Genomic DNA, 20,085 nt, shown 5'->3' with positions numbered 1-20,085 from the left:
TATTTCTTGTCTAGCATATATTTTTCTAATGGGTGTTCAATACATAAATCTCTCTCCCCTCTTAAATGGAGCCATCTTTTCCTGAGCTAGCAGGAAATTAATGTCTACAATAACAAGAAATGGCTGTCGCATACAAACACATTGCAGAAAATGGCAAAGTGCAAATGAATTCTCTCTTACTCATCATTTAAAGGCAGCAACAGCAGCATCCAGGTGAAGTGACATTTAGAAACTCTCTGAAAGAAACAGTGTCAGAGCATACTGCTTAAACCTTCTGAAGGTATTTTACTGGGTTTCAAAAAAGGGATTCAAGGAATACTCAGAGGTCATTCTGACTTTTCTGAGTTTGACTGCTTTTGGAGATGGCTACAAGTGATCAAGGGTTTTATTTCCTCAATCTTTGAAAAGGTGGATCATGTAATAGCAGTGTGCCACACTGACTGTATGTGACTACATAATTTCTATTGTAAAAAGGCCCAATGTATTGAACGTGATATTCTTTGAAAGCAGTAATTTTCCCAGTTGAATAGGATCTTAGTTGTAAACTAATCCAATCCCTACCAAAAGTGTTAAATACAGACTCTCTGCTTGAAAATTTCCTGTGATGTGGAGCTCACTACCTTTCAAGGCACTCCATTCTACTTTAGGGCAACTCTAACTTGCTGGCATATAAATATAAAGAGGCAGCTAGGTGGTGCAATGAATGAACTGGAGTTAGAAACACCTGAGTTCAAATCTGGCCTCCAGATACTTACTTGCTTAGTGTCTCAGGTCCCTTAGCCTCTGTTTGCCTCAGTTGCCCCATCTGTAAAGCAGGTATAATAATGAGGCAGTGATGATTGTCCTTCATTCTTTTTTTAGGATGCCCTTCATTCTTAAAGTAGACCATGACATCAGGGAGGTGATGCCATGACAAGCACATGAATTGAATTTGAGTAAGGGTAGGCTAAGCTAGTCACCAACATCACTTTCTCCTCCAGAGTCTTCTGAGTCCTCTGGCCAGATATGAAACAGAATGATTGGAAATGCCCTGGAGGAGAGGTAATCAGGCAATCTAAATTACTTGTCCAAGGTTACACAGTAAGTGTCAGTTGTCTGAGGCCAAATTTGAACTCCCATCCTCCTGACTCCAAGGTCAGTTCTCTCTTCACTGCACTACTTAGTTGCCCCAGTTATAATAATAGCATTTAGCACACAGTGTTACCATAAGGCTCAAATAAGATAGTATGGCACATATGAATGTTGTCTATCATCATTAGTATTTTCAGTTTTCTGTAATTCAAAAAACAAAACAAACCAAAAAGGCTTTTTTCTTCACTCTTCTATCCTTACTGGCTATGATTCATTTTTCTCTTTTCCTCTTTACAGTGAAACTTCTTGGGAAAAGTTGTCATTACACATTTCTACTACCTCATTATCCACCCTTTATTCACAACCTTTCCATTAAGTTTCTGCTTCCACCTCTTTCTCACATCATCCAGTCCAAAGTTCTTCCCTCCCCCATGCCCTCCAATCTTTATCAACACAAAGTTTTCCTTCTCTTGTAACCCCTCCAATGTTCATTCTTCTGAACTTCTCAACCTTCTTAATTTCTCTTCATTTCTTGACATGATTGATCCCAAATGATTCTCTTTACCCCTTTAACTCTAGTCTTCATACTGTTCAGTGGTCCTTCTCTCTAATTATTTCAGTGTCCCCTTTGTGGATTTTATCAGCAAATATTTATTAAAGACTACGAATTGCCAGGAATTGTGCTAGGTATGTGAGAATAAAAAAGAAAAAAACAATGTGGGTATTTTTCAAGGGTTTGTCTTTGGCTCCAATTCATTCACTTTCATAGCTCCAACTATGCAGATAATTTTCCAATCTGTACCTCCAGATCTGTTCTCTCTCTTACTCTTTATTGTTGGAATGTCCTCCCTTTCCATCTTCTTCTGTTGAACTCAAATTTAAACTTTAAGGTACAAATACCACCTCTTTCAGATAGCATTTCCTTATTCCTCAAATGGACATCTCAAATAGAGACTTATTGTATACTCTATCATGTGTTTTTGTGCTTCAATAATCTGTGCCGATATCTAATTCTGCTACTAGGATTCAAACTCCTTGGGAGCAGGGGCAAGGTTTTATTTAACCTTTTTAATTGAGAGAAATGATTGCTTTTCTAATATACTAATAACTAATATTAAATTAGGATTGAGGTTTTGCCCTTCTATTTCTTCATTAGGAACCAAGCCCTGTAGATCAATCAGTCAGTCTCTGAAGGACATTGCTGGTAGATGAGATTGCTCAAATCCTAAAATACATGCTCTGCAATCTTGGATGGGATCCCACCCAACTAGAAGACCCTACAAACAGAATTTAATCTTACATTTAGGAAATAAGACCATATTAGTAGGATCTAGGAAGACTCAGCTTATGAAGGAGAAAATCAACCAGAATGGTCTGGGTAGAGATGGATTCCTTTGTTCAGATTGCTAGAAGTTGTCAATACTCACAATCAAGTCATATTCTTAGCAGGAGGAGCTGAATGCTTTGGCTACATCCTTATTAATGTAACTACTCTTTCACTGATTGTTTATCAATCATGGTGGTTTTCACCTGTCAAGGATGCCTTTTTAAAAGATATTTAAGCATTCAGGTATTTCTATGGTTTTTGTCTTTGGTTACTGAGATCTTTGACTATCAATTTATTATCAGCTAGACTAATTAAAAATCAATTATTAATTACCCAGAAACTATGTCTCTCAGGCTTTTCATTTACCTCATTATCTACCCTGGAACTCAATCTAATGCTTCCAATGCAGTAGAAACATAATACATGTGTGTGTGTGTGACTTATGACTAAATGGACCAGATTTACTACTATGGCTTCTCAGCACTAACTCTGAGCCCCAGTGAGTTTATCCCTTGGAAGTATCAGTTTCTAACTGAATTCCCTCTAAAGATGTTAACTTTCATAGATGATAGTTAACGATTGGGCTACTCATTTGCTCAAGAATTTCCAATGGTCCTAATTGTCTCTAGGATAAAATAGAAACTCATTAACTTGGCATTTAAAGTCCTTTATGATCTGACTCTAGCCTATTTTTCTAGACTGATTCCATGACTCCCTACACATTTTCTTTCAAGGAAGCTATTGTGCTACCTCCTAGGGAAAGCCTGATTATTTTGTCACAGCTCACTTCTGTTGATCTTACATATATATGTAATATATTGATATGTTGTATCTCCACAGTGGATTGAGAGCTCACTGAAAGGATGACCTATTTTGTCTTTGCCTGTCCAGAACCTAAGACAATGCCAGACAGATATATAGTTAGAGTTTAAGAAATGCTCATTGAATAGAACTGAGTGCTAATTTGTTCTCGATAAATCCACACTGGTCATGTTGGTCAGCTCTTTCTAAGTGCTTGTATATGGCCCTAGGATTACTTAGAAAGAGGTGGCCAACATGACTAGTGTGGATTTATCAAGAATAAATTATACAATATGAAATTTATCTAGTCTATTTAGCAGTTCAGTGAATAGAACACTAGGACTGTAACCAGAAATCTCTGAGTGCAAATATATCCCCAGATACTTTCTAGCTGCATGTCCCTGAACAGTGAAGGAGAATGTGTAAAATAAGGTGGAGCCATATTGTGAAGTGGTTTAAAGGTCAAACAAGGGAATTATTGTAACTGTATACATCTTTATCTTTCAAGCATTTTTTTTCTTTATGAAATGCAATGTCAGGTTTTGTTTTTTAACTTTATATCTCCACTCTCTTCTCATTGTAGTTTATTCATTCAAATAGTAGTTAAGGGTCTTAAGTTATTTTTTTCCTATATATTTAAAAAGAGACCTTCTTTTCTTAAACTGGCAATAGATATCTAATACAGCTTGTATTGCTCATCGAATTGATTCTAGCCTTTCTCCAAAATATCTGGGTTGTTTCATTTTTCTTTTGTCTAGTTTGCAGTTCTGTCTCTGTAGCTGCAGTTTGTTTGATTGATTTCCTCTATCCTAAAACATCTTTTTCCTTTATTCTTCTCAATCCAATCTTTTGCTCACTTTTTTTCTGTTACTGCTAAAAACTCCTATATATAAAATTTTCCTACCATATGTTGGCTCAGTGAGGTTCATGATTCCCTCTCTGTCCTTACTCCAACCTTCTGCTAACCTAAGTTGTCTCTTCATAGCTACTTGCACTTTTTTTTTGACATGGAACCTCCAGAGCTTGGTGAGTATATTTCTAAATAAATTAAACATCATGATGTCCATAACATCCTGTTGAACTACCAGCTTTCCTCTTCTTATTCCACTTCTGGGCAATTTTATTTTGAATTCTTAAAAATGCTACATTTAAGATATTTCCTTCATTATGTTTTTGCTGTTTGTTTCTGTGGACTTGCCTAATAAGTCAATTTCATCACATAAGCATTGTTTTTTAATTTTATTATAATTAGTTTGAAGGATAATTGAAGGAGTGACCCAATGTGCAGGTGAGCTTAATTCAATTATTTTTCTCCTCCTAGGAAAATGAGACATTGTCTGTAAGCATATAGGTATTCCTTATCCTTTCTCTCACTTATTAAATTATATTTCTAGTCTGCAAACTTAGTGAATGTACCCACCTTTATGAATGGTAATCTTGGTCCTTGGGCTTCTCTATCCCCTCCCTATCTCCTCATTGTATTTAGACAACCTTTTTTTCCCCTATTTATACCAATTAGCATTTGTTCTTATTCTCTTCAGATTAAATTCTCCCAGAACTAGATCACTTCTTCCCAATCAGTGCTAGCCACACTACTGATTTTCACCTTAAGAATTCTTACTACTAAGCTTCTTTACAAATAATCAATGAAAATCTTTTGTGAGGGCATATTAGTTACATATCCTAATTCAATTTCAGCATTTGAAACTATCCTTGGATCACCCGCAAAGAAGTTGTGTGTGTAAACACATAGAATAAATATATCAAGATTTTTTTAAATTATCAAGATAAAACCCAAGTTCTAAAAGTCTTGAATTAAGAGACCTCTAGTCACCCACTTCAAACATTTTGGTAGTTATATTTGAAAATGACAAATAGATCTCCCCAGTAACATTGACTTTCTTTTCATATTTTCCATTATTTGCCAGGAATTCTGACAAAATCTGATTTGAAATTATTTTTCCTTATGGTATGACCTAGGAGAAACAATTTTTTACAATTTGCAAAGTAAGGCAAATATTAATTACCTTGATCCTCACAACCCTGTGAGTTAAGTAGGAGCTATAATTATCCCCATTTTTAGATGAGGAAACTGAGATACAGAGAAGTCATAGATAAGTGTCTAAAGAAAATTTTTAACTTAGGTTTTCCTGACTCAAAATTCATGATTTATACACTGTGCAACAAGGCTCAATAGTATTTCCAGTTTTACTATGGATTTAAAGAATAAAATCAATCAAGCATGGAATTTCACTATTTTGCAGCTATTGCTAAGTACCCAGAGACATTTCATTGACTGAAATCAGTAAGGTTCTTTGGTGTTTCTGCTTCATTATAAGAAAATTACCTGAAAGAATTAATAGTTTTCAAAGATAAATGGGAAACAAAAACTGACTGCCTCATTTTTTTCCAGCACAGGAATGATAACTCTATTCTCCTGTCATACCTCCTCACATTTAGTTTTTATTAGCAAAATTAAATTTACTCTTGACAGGAAAAAAATCCCCTATTTTAGAAAAGAACTTGAGAAAATATAAAATAAACTGAGCAAGACCAAAATAGCTATTGAAAAGTTCAATTGCTCCTTTGGTTGGTACATATTTCCTAATGGGCATTCAATACATAAATCTCTCATCCCTTTAATAAATAGTCATCCTTTTCTGAGCTAGCAGGAAATTAATGTCTCCAATAACAAGATGGTCCATACAAACACATTCCAGAGAATGGCAAATGGCAAATGAATTCTCTTACCTTTTGTAAAAGGCAACAGTATCTAGATGTAGTGACATTTAGAAACACTGGCAGAGGCAAAGTCAGAGCATGTTTGAACCTTCTGAAGTTTTTTATCTAGGCAGTTAACTAGGGAAGATGAAAATGTAGAGCATAAAGATCAGCCTAACTTTCCTAGGACTCAACAAGATGTAGAGTTGGATATAAGTGATCAAGAACTCCATTTTCTGTATCTTTATAAAGATACATCATGGGATGTGCCTCTCCAATTCTGTGTTGTGGCACCATTTCCATTGTATAAAGTTTCTGATGTTAGGTAATAGTTGATATTCTTAGTCAATGATGGATCTCATGCCAGGTTAGAAGATACATGTAATACCAGTAGCTTCACTAATGTCCTCCTGGTGTAGAGTTGGCTCTGGGTTCTTAAGGAGTCATATCTGCAGACTCCATAGGTCTGATCAAGGGGGAAAGGCTTTTGTAGGAGCCTGTTTAATCCCTAGCTAATGCAAGCATGTATAGAAGCTGATTTCATCTCCCTGGGAATCTTGTGGGCTGCAGAATTCTCTCCACAGATGTAGACTGAGCCCCTCTAATACCTAGAATACAATATACCTGCATCTCAAAGTTAAGTATCTTGCCCAGGGTCACACGTCTGTGTCAGAGTGCACTATCTACTTTAGCACATTGCTTCATTAAGTATTTACTGAATTTGTTGATAGTATATTGAGAGCTTGCCTAGGATGGCTCATCTTCAGAAGGCTAGCCTCCAAAGGATGAACTTTTCCCCCAGGCACAAAAACTCATCAAGACCATTTAAATAGGATATGGAAAGGCTAGAAATCTCCAGTTAGAGGGGTTGGTGAAATGAATTAATTAACCAATATTCATTATATAATTACTGTTCTGTTGGGCATTCTGGATACAAAACTAAAAATTAAATAATTGTTGCCCTCAAGGAGCTTACAATCTATTGGATCACATAAATCTTTGAAGGGGAATATTTCCAATTATTCCTATCAGAGGTCTATGGGTATTATGAAATCCTTCCCCTGCTCCCCCCACAAATTTTGACTACTTGAAGATTTAAAAAAAAATCACATAGCATTCTTAGTGGAAGGGTGATGAAATATTTGTCAAGGGATATGTATATATATATATATATATATATATATATATATATATGTATATGAATCATAAGTGCCTTGTCTAATTTCTGGCAAACACTGATTCTACATGAATCAAAAAATATGGCAGAATGACAAATCAAAATATCCCATTGGGAGGTACACTCAAAAGGAAGTGGTAGAATACTTGTAGGTGCTTTATCCAGGAAATATATCTAAGGTAGAAAAGATGGATACACTTTGACTATATCAGGAAATATTAATTGATCATGAGAATGAAGATGTAAGAGAAGCTTGCTTCTACCTCACTGACTGAGAGATGGGGTCATCCCTAGGCTTCCTGACCACTATCTTGTCATAAACCCAGATGGTTTCAGAAGAGAGTGAAGCTACTGACTTTGCCTAAGATCCAATTCATTTGCAAGTCAAGACATGACCTTCCTGATGTCATGGTCCTCTTCAAGAACAGAGGACAAGAACAACAGCTGAACATTATTGGGTTAGCCTATCCTACCTAAATCATTCTGCTAGAACTGGGAATGTTATCAGATAGCCACATATTGCCAGCTGCTGGCCCTCTCCAATAGGCTTGGCTTGGATCTGGAAGAATGAAAGAAAAAGAGTTCTTCTTAGGGAATGGGGAGGAAAAAAAAATTAAAAACTAAAAGAAATCCCAACCACTATAACCTGAAAAGGAGTAAAATAGAGAAAGTAAGCAATAAAACTCAAGTATTTTATTAATAATTTATTGTCAGTAAGAAAGACTGGCTAATGGTAGTTTTCAGTAAAAACCTTTACAAGACCATTGCATCACAAATATACAGACACTATAAAAACTGTGTCATGGTAGTTTTGGTTCTAAATAGGTATGCAGAAGGTCCCCATTACACTTTCCAATAAGGGAAAAATGTATTTAATTCTAAAATACAGCAACCCATTTAAGACATCTCCATGTACTGTGTCTGACCCAGAAAACACCAGGTCTCCATTCATTCTATATACAGCTAGCATTGCAAGAATATGGTGAAATGTTTTCATGAAAATTTGAACCTTGATGGAAGTGAATATGTTGCAAAAGTCTGATAATCAAGATCAGCCCTCTGGTGGATGATGAACTGACAAAATATCTATAAAATCTAATTAAAATTATTAAAAACAAATCTGTACATAACATTTACAAATAAAAAAACACCATCAAAAAGTTAATGAATGAAATCTAGATGAATCATGCTAAAATGGTGATGAGGTCTGGTTGAGTTTTGCTTTTATCACTTTAACATAAGACAATGTAAATTTAAAAAAAAACAATTAAAAATGGCACGGCCAATGTAAATCTTAAGTTCATCCAATCATACACAGTAGGTCAGGAAATGGAACCCAGGTGACATGTGGAAATGAGCTGCGTGATCCAGGGCAGCCATGCCAGTTTAGCTCATAGAAAACAAGCATCCAAGCTTTGCTGCAAAGAAAATGAAGATCTTCAAGGATAGTGATCTAGTCTAGAAGTTCTTGAATGTCCAGGCACTTTTTTCCCCCCAGAATTTGCGTGTCAGACTTCTGTATGCTGCGGTGGATCCAGGGGAGGAATGGTCACGTCTTCAAAGTGGCCATCCTCTCCGCTCTCATAGTCACTCATCATGACCTCTGACTCCATCTCACAGCACGCCGACACATCAGAACATGAAGCAGTGGAAGCATACACAGACATGGACATGCTGTCGACGGTGGGTGCTTGGAAGTCTCTGTTATACCCTGAAGGATAAGGGCTGAAGGGTTCTCTACAACTACTGTTCTCTCCATCCGTTGACTTCTGAGGTTCAGACATATCTACAGGATAAAAACTGGGCAGGAACTGGTTCAAGTTGAACCTCTGCCTACTTTTTGTGGAAGAGCCCAAGCTACAAACTGTAGAAGGCATGTCTTTAGGGGGTTGTATTGGTTCAAACTGATCACTGAATTCTGGTGGCAATGGTGGAAGTTCATCGGGTGCTGGGAAATCTTCTGGGGGAGGTGGGAAGTCACTTTCAATGTCATAACCTCCTGGGTAATAGTCTGTATCGATTGCACTTGGGTCTGTGTAGAGAGGGGTTTGCTCATCAATGACTTCAAAATTGGGAAACTCCTGTATATCTGGCAGTGGAACATTTGGCATCCAATCAGAAGTATCCCAGTGATACCCTAAGAAGAAGAAAAATGGTATAAAGTGAAATGAGATGTTTTAGCATTTCTTTCTCATAAACACTCTGAAGAAAACTAGACAGTTTAGTATTAAGACATGCTTTATTTTTAGGTTAATTTGTTTAAGTGAACTGAATTTCTTGGGGACAACTGATTCTTACCCAAATGCAATTGTTTTGTGATGAAAAAGCATACTAAGCACCAAGTAAGTATATTTTCCAAAAGTTAGCTTTTTTATGGAAATATACAACAGCCAAGAAAATAATTTTAAGATAAGCAATGTGTTAAAAATTGAATTGTATAAAAAATATTCAGAAGCAAACAAACAAATCCAATCCAACATGCTTACTACAAACTAAATTTCAGGACTAGAACCACTTTTTTGTGAAATCCATCTTAATTCAGTTATAAATTTATTTAATTTTGAAGAATAATTGGCTTAATATCTAATGTCTGAGTAAAATTTCATCATTACTTTAGCAGCCTATTTAGATACTTAAAAACCTTTAAGTCAATCTTTAAAATGATGGATGTTAAATTGAAAAAAAATCTAAAATGTGCAACATATTGAATAATGACTACTATTTTTGTACATGCAAGCAAGCCAGTTTCCTAGAGTGGGGCAAAACACAAAACAAACCCATTCTTTTCTCATTTCTTCCTAGTAAGATTCTACTTCTTTTAGAGGTTTTCTCCATAGACCCTTTATTCCCCACTAGGATCTCCTGGATCAAGACATCCATCTTCACAATCAGGAAGAAAGGGTTTCAAATTCTATCACATTCAAAGGCTGGGCCTTCTGGCCCGGGGCAAATCATGTCTTGTGTATACCTCAAAGCATCCAGAGAACTCTCTAAACACTAAGTAGAGGAAGAATTTTCTAATACTGCTGAAAGAACCCAAATCCCAAAACAGATACTCCCCTCTCCCTTATTCCTATTGCAACCCTACTTTATATTATACAAAGTAAAACTGAATGAAGACTATTTGTTGTTTGTGTGTCAAAGGTTCGCTATTAAATTGTAAGCTCTTTGAATGTGTCTTCTTTTCATCTTGATTTAGAAAGACATGAAAAAAAGTCATGAATGTTGTATATTTAATGAATGGTATATCTATTTAATGTAAGAAATAAAGTAAAAAAAGTGAAATAAAATCAGTATTCATGTCAAAACTCTATTTACATAACATTTTTGAGTGAATACCAATAAACAACTGCATGCATAAGTCACCTTTTGATTTGGTGAGGTCAGGTGCAGCGAAAGATTCTTTAGACGCCAAAGTAAAAAGAGAAGAAAATATTTAAAATTAGGAATCAAACAGGAAATTTAATTAAGAAGCAATAACGATTCAGTAGCTGCTGGTGACACCAAAAGGGAATGGGGTTCTATACCGACCCTTCATCACAAGATTCTAGTTATCCTACTAAAAGTAAGGGTTATTTATAACAGCAATGAAGTATGTTGGGAGGGAGATAAGGACAATAACTGCTATGCAGGATAACATTCTCCTTAAATAAGTTATTTTTTTCTTGTGATTAGGAATCTGTACTTAGAATAACGGGTTTCATTAATAGAATTGAAGGGAAAAAAAGCTTAACCCTAAGCAATTAAAATCATACTCATGGTGCTGAAAATGAAATAGATATGAATTATTAGCTCTAAGTGTCAACAGGAACACAATAATTAGAAAGATTTTAAGCTCTATTCTTTTAAATAATGTAGAATTCCACACCCTCCCCCCCCAATCCAAGACAATGGAAAACCACAAATGCATTACAAAAACAAACAATTCTTAAGACACCTGTGACCAACTCCAACAGCTATTTCTTTCCAAATCCTGCTCTTTATAGATGAAATGTAATATGATTTGACTGGCTTAAACATTTTTAACCAATTTCTAAGAAAATAATCTGAACAAACTATTTTGTTTCCTCCAACCTGTAATTACACATATCCTTTGATCAGCATAACAGAGAAAACACAGGAAGGCTGTAAATTGAGTCTGGAGCATCTTAGCAAGCAGAATCTAAGCACTGGTTGCATCATAGTGGTGATATAAAGAATTCAGCCCTGTATCTTGAATATGGATCCCTACCACCACATGAGGTTAAGTGGTTTGCCCAAGGCCACACTGCTGGGTAATTATTAAGTGTATGAGGTCAGATTTGAACTCAGGTACTCCTGACTTCAGGGCTGGCTATCTATCCACTGCACCACCTAGCTGCCCCTTATCACATTCTTCTTAACAGATGCCACTAGTTGACTTTCTTTTTTTTTATACAAATTGTTAATGAAAATAAGCTTTATTACATCAAGTAATAAATACATACAAAGATGCACATAACAGTTTTAGTCATTTATCCAGATTTTTTAAATCATTCTATGGCAAACTCAAGATCTGAAATCTACAATCTGTCTGAAAAGTAACTGTGGATTCTTCATTTTTTAGTAGGCTGATCAATCATCTGTATTTGTAACTCATGCATTTTAAATTGACTTCAAAGCACGAACAATCATGCAAAAACTCACACACCAAAAACAAAACAAAAACAAACCCACATTCTTTATTTTTTAAAGCAGGGATCATCATGTAACCCTAACTGGGAGATACCCAACTGTCAGGGCATGTCAACGCAGTTGGCATTGATTTGTGAAAAAAAATCTTTAAAGAGTTATTGGAGATTCTAGAAAAGGTGCAAAGAATGATATTTAGGTGGGTGGTTTTAAGTATATTCAAAGGAAGAAAATCCAAGATTGGGGTTAAGTTAGCAAGGCAGTAAATTAGAGTTGGCAGCAACAGAAGCAGAATTTTCTACATGCATGGTCTGTACTCAATATTTTTTAAAAAAAGTGACCTAGGTTGCTAACTACATATAATGGAAATCTTAACTGCAAAATGACCTCTTATTCTTACAGACTGTGGTAGGGATGGGAAGAAGAAAAGGGGAAAGAACTCAAACTTTTGGACCATTCAACAGAAGAGATTGATATGAATGTTTTGAAAGTCACCAGAGGAATAAGTGTTAGCCTTTCTTCTTCACAAAGAAATGGAAAACTTTGGAAGTGAAGTGGGAGGCTAGGATCTTACATTGCATTCAGTCTCTGCCAGACATTCCTGGACTAATCCTCGAGCATGAATGATACCTCGTTTTAGCCTCTCCATGGCACTTTTGCTCCCTGCATATGTGGGTCTGATCTCTTTCCCTAGCTCTTCGATGATAGCTAGAGGTTCTGCATATTTGCTTTGAGGTACCTGGCTGCTCCCTGAACCCTGGGTATAGCCCAGAGATGGGGGTCCATAGTCATTGATCAGCTGCTGATACTGGGTAGATGCCGCCATGCTGGCAGAAGGAGAGTCAACACTCCCAGCCGGGGCCAGGGGGGTGCCCGCTGTGGGCTTGTAGGACATGCCGGCGGCTCGGTGGCCCCGGCAAAGATGGCTGTCACTCGGCGGGACCCCCGCTGCAGCCCAGCCGGCCCGCCGCAAACTTTGGAGAGCACTAGTTGACTTTCAGGGACAGAACTCACAACTGTCTGAGGATTTCCCAGTCACTCCTACTTCTAGAATAGGTTACCTATTTATTCAAAGATAGTTGTACATGTGGAGGGTAGAGACTTCCCATCTAGGTTTTTTCCAATTCTCAATCTGTGAGTCTGTGAAGAATGATTCCTCTTTCATGACAGTCGATCAGATATCCAAAAGCAGCTAGGCCACAACTCCCTGTCCCCAAGTTTTGCTTTCTCTAGGCTAAGTTCCTAGTTTAAGTTCCTTTATCTCCCTGCTCTCCTCGCCCATTATGTGCACTTTCTATAATGTGGCAGTTAGATAGATGTATATTAGAGCTTTGTGGATACCAAAGTCCTGGAAAGTTATCTTCAGGCTATTGTTTAAAACAATAAGTGACACTATCCTCTGGAGAACTAAACCCATCACAAATGAAAGTACTTTATTACAATAGAGGACTGGATGGAGTGTGAGATATCTCTCAGGAGGACCCTGGGTTCAAATTCTGCCTCTAAATATTTTTGAAATTGTATGGCCTTGGGGTAGCTAGGTGGCACAGTGGATAAAGCACCGGCCCTGGAGTCAGGAGTACCTGAGTTCAAATCCGGTTTCAGACACTTAATAATTACCTAGCTGTGTGGCCTTGGGCAAGCCACTTAACCCCATTTGCCTTGCAAACCCCCCCCCCAAAAAAAGAAATTGTATGGCCATGGTCAAGTTACCGAATCTGATCTTTCTGATTCGCAAAATGAGAATAGCAATTTTTTGCCCTCATAGGACTGTCAGTCATGTATCATCACAGTACAAAACGTTCAGAGATAGCCACCAGACCAATTCTGGGCTCTGCTGTTTTCTCATTGAAAGAAGCAACTGACCCACAAACACAGGCATGGTTCTTTTCTAATCTGTTAGACCACCAGCAATGCTAGGACATTTTTCCCTCAGAAAATTAAACTTCCTTATTTTTAGTACAGTGCTTAAGCAGAGTGTCTGCCATATAGTAGGCACTTAATAAATGTTTACTGATTATCTGAATGAAGAATTATAATGACTACCTCTAGTTTTAGTAACAATGACCTTTTTCTGACAGCCAAATTTGGCAGGTAACTAGTCTATTAAAATTTTGTGCATAAAGTATATTGCTCTATCTCAGGCAATGTTGAATAGATAGGATGACAGAGGGAAACAATTCTCAGATGTTTTGGTTCTTCAGACCCTTTACATTCTTAAAATTGATAGATGACCCCCAAAAGGACCTTTGTTGTGTGGGTAATAACTGATATCTACCATATTAGAAACTAAAATATCTCAATATTATTATGAAAATGTTTTTGACCTCATTGATACTTCCCTTTCTCCCAAGAATCCCCAATGCTGACCCACATTTTGTGAGCCCCTAGTGTAGTAGATAGGAAGCTGAACTTGGAATTAGAAAGATCTGCATTCAAATCATGACTGTACTTACTGTTTTCCCAACAACCCTCTAAATATCTTGATTTCTCTGCCCCCCTCCTCCTTCCCAGCCCTAGATAACTAAACCAGAAAGCACAAGTACATAGGAGCTTCTTTATACAGATGAAATCATAAGGGTGTTCTCATCCTAGCTGAATCATTCAATCCAGTCTTTTGAAGACTATCTTCTCCTCTCAGTTTTTAACAAATATAGTCATTCAAACTGACTTTCATGGAAATATTAACCATCTATCTTTAATGCAAGTCTTAGAACTTATTCTCTGCTGCCAATGCTCAAGACTCCTGGACCTCAAAAAAGCCAGAAGAGACCTCAGATGATATCTGGGAAGAAAGTAGCATGATTTACTTCTGTTTTGGAACTTGTGACTAAATACATCCAACAAACATACACCGTGGAAGGAGAGTTTTAGTTGCCTTTTTTTTTGTTTGTTTTGAGCACTCTTGAATTAGAGAGGCTTCTCTTTGAATTTGAATAATCAAAAAAACAATGAAGTAACATTAGACATGGATGTGCTTCCTAGAGCACACAACTCACAAAACACAAAAAAATGCACATATGCAAAAAGAGGAGGCAGTAAGAGGTCTTTACATTTTTTTATCAGCATTATGGATCAACACTGCATGCAATATTCTTCCTGTTGGTTCTGAACAAGAAGCAGTTAGTTAGGCCTAGACTGGACCTTGGAATTTAACTAGACCAACTGCCTTATCTCACAGATGGGAATACTGAGATTAATTAAGAATGAAACTGAGTCTCCTGATAGTTTAGTGTTTATTCATAGCTACTAAAATAGGGGGTTGGCAGAATCTTTAAACTTTCTAAAATAAAGTCTTCTGAAGACACGTTTACTGACTCCCCTTGAAACATATAATACATCCAATGCAAGTGATAAGATTTCACATGAGACACATTTTGAGGACGACTCCATTAACATAAAGCCAATCATTAAGCCACTGTACCTATGAAGCCAGTGTAAACAATGAAAAGCGAAGCATCTATGTGTGAACGTGTACAGATAGATACCTTCTTTATTCACCATGTCAACCTCAACAACAGCATTGACAAGGTGTATTACCGTCACCAAGGAAGCTTGTAAGGGGTGCAAAAGTTGGGAAAAATTAGCATTAGTAGAAGCATGAAACAAAACATGAAGAACAAACATGATTTTGTCTACAAGGGAGGATACTAACATCACAGCCACTGTTACTTGACATTAAATCAAACTCCTTAGCTTGGTTTAGTGTTTGTTTTTTTCTATTAACTACCTCATTTGAGACTTTCCCCATCGATTACCTTCTGGTAAAGTTCAGTATTTATTTTTTGAGTTATAAGTGCAACAAGAAATTTGAAAACTCCCACTGTTTTATCTGAGCAACTATAGTCAGCATAAGAATATAGTTGAGTTTTTTCTCAAGAGCTAAACGCAACACATTTTAAGAGGCAATTAAAATTTTTAATTCATTTCAATAAACATTTGCTAATCACCTATCATCTGCAAAACATTCTTTAAGATAGAGGAGAATACTAGGATAAATAAAACAAAGCCCTTAACTGGAAAGGACTTACAGTTCAGCAGGTGGATAATGTATGTATACAAATTACTGTGACTTTAAGTGCCTTGGAGTTCAAAGAGACATGAAAGTTTAGGGAAAACAGTATTTCACTTATGGAGGTATAAGGAGGTGACTTTGAAAGAAGAGAAGAATTTTAACAAATGGAGAAATAGAAAATGTCTCCTGCAGGCATGAGAGATGGGAGGTGGTAGTATGAAGCCTTGGGAGAGAAAAGAGTTAGGGAAACATCCAGAAGATAGAAAATACTGAACCACAATCAGGTTGGCTGTGGAGGGAGTCCAAAGCAGTGGATTGCTATGAGAAAGAATCAAGAAGATCTGTGTCCTGATGATAGATGGGATGGAGATGAGGGAGAGGGAAGAGCTACCCAGATGTGTCTTTCAGGTATAAACCTGTGTGAACAGGAGGCACAGAGTAATTTCAAAAAAAAGAGTGAAATATTAGGATCTTTTGGAGGGGAGGGGGGAAGTAGTAAATAGATAATGAGCTCAAATTCAAACATAATGATTTTTGAGGCATTGTCATGATATCCAGATAGAGATGTTTAACAGTTGCAGGAAACAAGAAATGAAAACTCCTCAGGAGAATGGAAGTGATAAAGGGAAAAAAAAGAGAAAGAAAGGAGAAAGAGAGAAATGAGCAAGACACACACAGACACACACACACACACACACACACACACACACACACACAGTCACCTGGGCACACAGCACAAGACATCTGTGGTCTTTACTTCCTTGCCATTAAACAATTTTTACCTAGTTTTCTCACAATGCCTTGCCCTCTCCCACAAACAAAGAATCTTGGCTTCCCTCAGATTTTAGGGTCAGCAAAGGAGATGGGGGAGAAGGCTATAAGAGCCAAGTCTCTATAACTAAACTGCCCTGATTTCTTATTGTGGGAATATGATGTAGGATAGATTACACAGATGAAGGGGATGACCAACAGTGTCAAATGTAAAGGTATTCAAGGCCAAGGTCATCAAATTGGTGAAAGTCTTTTGGGAATCACAAGAGATTCTTCAAAATAAAGGCAATTTAAAGTTGCATTGCAGCAAAATCTACACTATATAATTTTTAATAATTCAATAAACATTAAGCACCTTCTATCTAAAGTGTGATGGCTTTTTAAAAAATTTCTCTTATGTTTTCCCTTAATATTTCACAGTTTTCTTTCTTTTCCCTTAGTCCTAGTTGCCCATATACAAAATGTTTATTATGTAAACATATTAAACACAAATGTACTACTGTACAATGTTCACTGGATTGTTTGCTGCTGAAGGGAGGGTAGAAGAGAATTGTGTAACTTATAGATATACAAGTGGATGAATGTTGAAAAACTTTCATAACAAGTAATTGGGAAAATAAAATAAAATATCAATAAAAAAATAAAGTGTGATAGAATGTGATTTGGAATAGGCTCTAGATTCAAATCCTTCCTCTGATATATCTCAATGGTGTGTCCATAGCTAAGTCACTTTAGTTCTATGAGCACTTAGCTTAAAGGTCTTATCTACTAAGTCAGAGATTGTCTCACAATTGATGAATGTGTTTATGAAGAGTGATATACTGATATTCCTGATATTGATGATCCCTAAATATCAAATTTTCATTTTATAACCTGGTGTTATAATCAATTGGCAAATTAGCAAATCTAATGTCTAATGAGTGCCAGGAACTATGAAAAAAAGACAGAGATACAAGAAGAAAATCATCTTTGCCTCCAGGGTGGAGGTGGAGAATATAAGTATATATAAATATAAATATAAATATATATGTATATATATATGAAATGACAAGGTAATTTTTGAAGGGTCAATAATAATTATGGGTAAGAGGAAAGATTTTTGAGTTGAGTTTTAGTCCTTGTACTCTGGCATCACATAACGCATCTTTCTATGTGGCAAAAATTAGGCAATAATTAGGTAGTCTATAGCAAGAATAAAGAGAAAATATCAATTCTGGTCATTAAAACCAAGCTTTCATGGGCATTGACAAAAGAACATTCAATGAATATATTACATAATAACACCAATTATTTAAACTAGTGTAAAAAATAGCAATTCAACTTTTATCCCTGAGTACAAATGTGTTTTTTTTTGGCATCATGTCTGAGATATGTTTAACAACCTTTCATACGGTAATGAATTTTGCAACTTACATATTCTAGAAGCTGAAAAAATACTCAATTATTTCTGTTTCTTTCATATCAATGAGTTATTTTAACAGAGGAACCGCTTTAGAAATTCTTAGAAAAATAATCTTTATTTGAAAATCCTCTAAAGAATCATGGTGGATGTAATGAGGCTGCAGTATATTACCAAGAATGACTTGTACATAAGGACCAGTACCCAAGATATCATGGAGGTCACATATGCCTGGTAAAGGAAGGAGGACAGTCATGTTGAAGACAGTGAAGGATAATAAAATAAATAAAAGAATAAGCATTGTTTTGCACTAACCATCATGAAACACTAAAACAATCAGAAGGTCTCCAGTACTTGAGATCCTTTGTGAATAAAGAAGACATAGCAAGACAAGGAGCATAGGTTTTTCATTTGTATAGGAGGAAATATCTTACAGAGACCTCAGAGGTAGCCCCATAATTTTACAGGAGAAAACTGAGGTCCATAGAGGTCAACTGACTTGTTGAAGACTAAAAGACAGATTCAAGATTTAAACCAGTTCAGTTCTTGGCTCTGCCATCATGCAATTGTCTAAGAAATAGTAAAATAAAATAAAAATTAATAAATGAACTTTTAAAATTAATTTCACAAAGTTAAAATTCTTATTTTGCTCCATTTTTAATATATTCCTTTTCATATTTTTTTTCATGTTTCAACTTAATATGGTTGGCTAACAATGCTATTCACAATAGTTAAAAACCAGATAAGTGAATTTCTATGATTTCCTGACTTCCCCATGAACTTCCTCCTTTACAAATCCAAAGGAATATAGAAGCAGTTTCTTAAACTCCATTCCCAGGAAGTACTTACAATATTCACATGGGAACTGAGGTCACAGTAAAAGGGAAAGGAAAAGAAACAGACAAAAATCTTGTGATTATAAAAAAAGTGTACATGTGTTAGAATTCACTATCTTCTCTTTTTTTGTGTTTTTGACCATTTTTATTTTTTAACTTTAAAGGCAATGGGGGTTAAGTGACTTGCCCGAGGTCATACAGCTATTAAGTTACTAATGTCTGAGTCTGAATCTGAGGCTGAAGTCTTCCTGACTCCACGGCTGGTGCTCTATCCACTATGCCATCTAGCTTGCCCCTCTATCCACTCTTACAAGTTCTACTTTGTACTACTTATACAAGAAAGCATCCAACCCAGTCAAAGTAATGTCAAACAAAACATTTTCCATCTATGTTAAGATCATACAAGAATAAGTAACCAGAGATAATTTTATTCAACAATCCTTAGGGTATCAATATTTACCAATGCACAAACCAGGGATACTCATACTTGCTCAAAGTGTTCACTATCATCACATATGACATCTGGTGACAAATAAACCCAAATGGAAAAGGGATTTCCTAATTGCTTCAAGCCTCATAGCACTAGAGCTCACCTAGGAAGAATCAAATGAATGAAGAATTCATATTGCCCAGATGATGAAAAGGAGTTTAATACAGTCCAAAGCCTGTATTGGTACATATATTTTGGAGACATGAAGTTGGACAATGACCTGGGTCCTAAGGAATCATGAAATACTAAAAGTCTTCAACTCTTTGGGTGGCTTCTTTATGGAGGAAGATTTATAGAAGTTCATGGACAAGAATCATGCATGGTAGGTAAGCATGAATGATTTGTTACCTTTCTGGATGAGGATCTTCCCTAAAGAGAAGGTGGTAAACCCAATAAAGTTATCTGAATAAGTTTAGAAAAGCTTTGTTTTTTTTTCCAATATAAAGCTCTGTTTATAAAAGTCATTTAAATAAATGCTTGTTGAAATGAACTGAAGTAACAACAAATCTGACATTTAGCTCTTGGATAAGATTTTCTATCATACTAATAATAACTCAGTAGTGAGTTTAGGATTTTGGGGAATGGGAGGAATAGTAATAACTTAAGAAAATTACTTAGAAAGTATGTACAAATTATTAATGTCCAATTACTTGCTGAATATGATTTATATATTTGCTTGCAACTAACATAAACATGGGGGTACTTGGTTTAAATAAGATCTCAAGGGCCTTAAGAAAGGTCACCAAATTCAAATATGCACGCTATAAAAGGAATGAAAAATAGAGACAGCAGTCGCTAAGCATAGTAAGAAAACTTTCTTCTACATA

General features: G+C 36.1%; 1 protein-coding gene and 1 pseudogene across 3 annotated transcripts in view; both read right to left on the bottom strand.

Moving 5' to 3' along the window:
- Nucleotides 1-7,768: 7,768 nt before the first annotated feature.
- Nucleotides 7,769-20,085, bottom strand: part of FAT1 (FAT atypical cadherin 1) — a 170,871-nt gene continuing 158,554 nt past the window's right edge. For 2 of the 3 annotated variants that reach the window (XM_074228791.1, XM_074228792.1), the window contains exons 27-28: nt 10,464-10,499; nt 7,769-9,234 (exon numbers count right to left, since the gene is read on the bottom strand). In XM_074228791.1, the coding sequence (XP_074084892.1) occupies nt 8,606-9,234; nt 10,464-10,499 (665 nt within the window). In that variant the 3' untranslated portion in view covers nt 7,769-8,605. The remainder of the gene's footprint in view (nt 9,235-10,463; nt 10,500-20,085) is intronic. The other variant, XM_074228793.1, reaches the window with a different exon arrangement.
- On the bottom strand, nt 10,510-20,079 carry LOC141517608 (cyclin-dependent kinase 2-associated protein 1 pseudogene; annotated as a pseudogene).

The sequence above is a fragment of the Macrotis lagotis genome, chromosome 3 (assembly GCF_037893015.1).
Source record: "Macrotis lagotis isolate mMagLag1 chromosome 3, bilby.v1.9.chrom.fasta, whole genome shotgun sequence".
Taxonomy (NCBI): Eukaryota; Metazoa; Chordata; class Mammalia; order Peramelemorphia; family Peramelidae; genus Macrotis; species Macrotis lagotis.
Note: the sequence above shows the minus strand (reverse complement) of the source record. Positions and strands in the feature narration are given on the sequence as shown.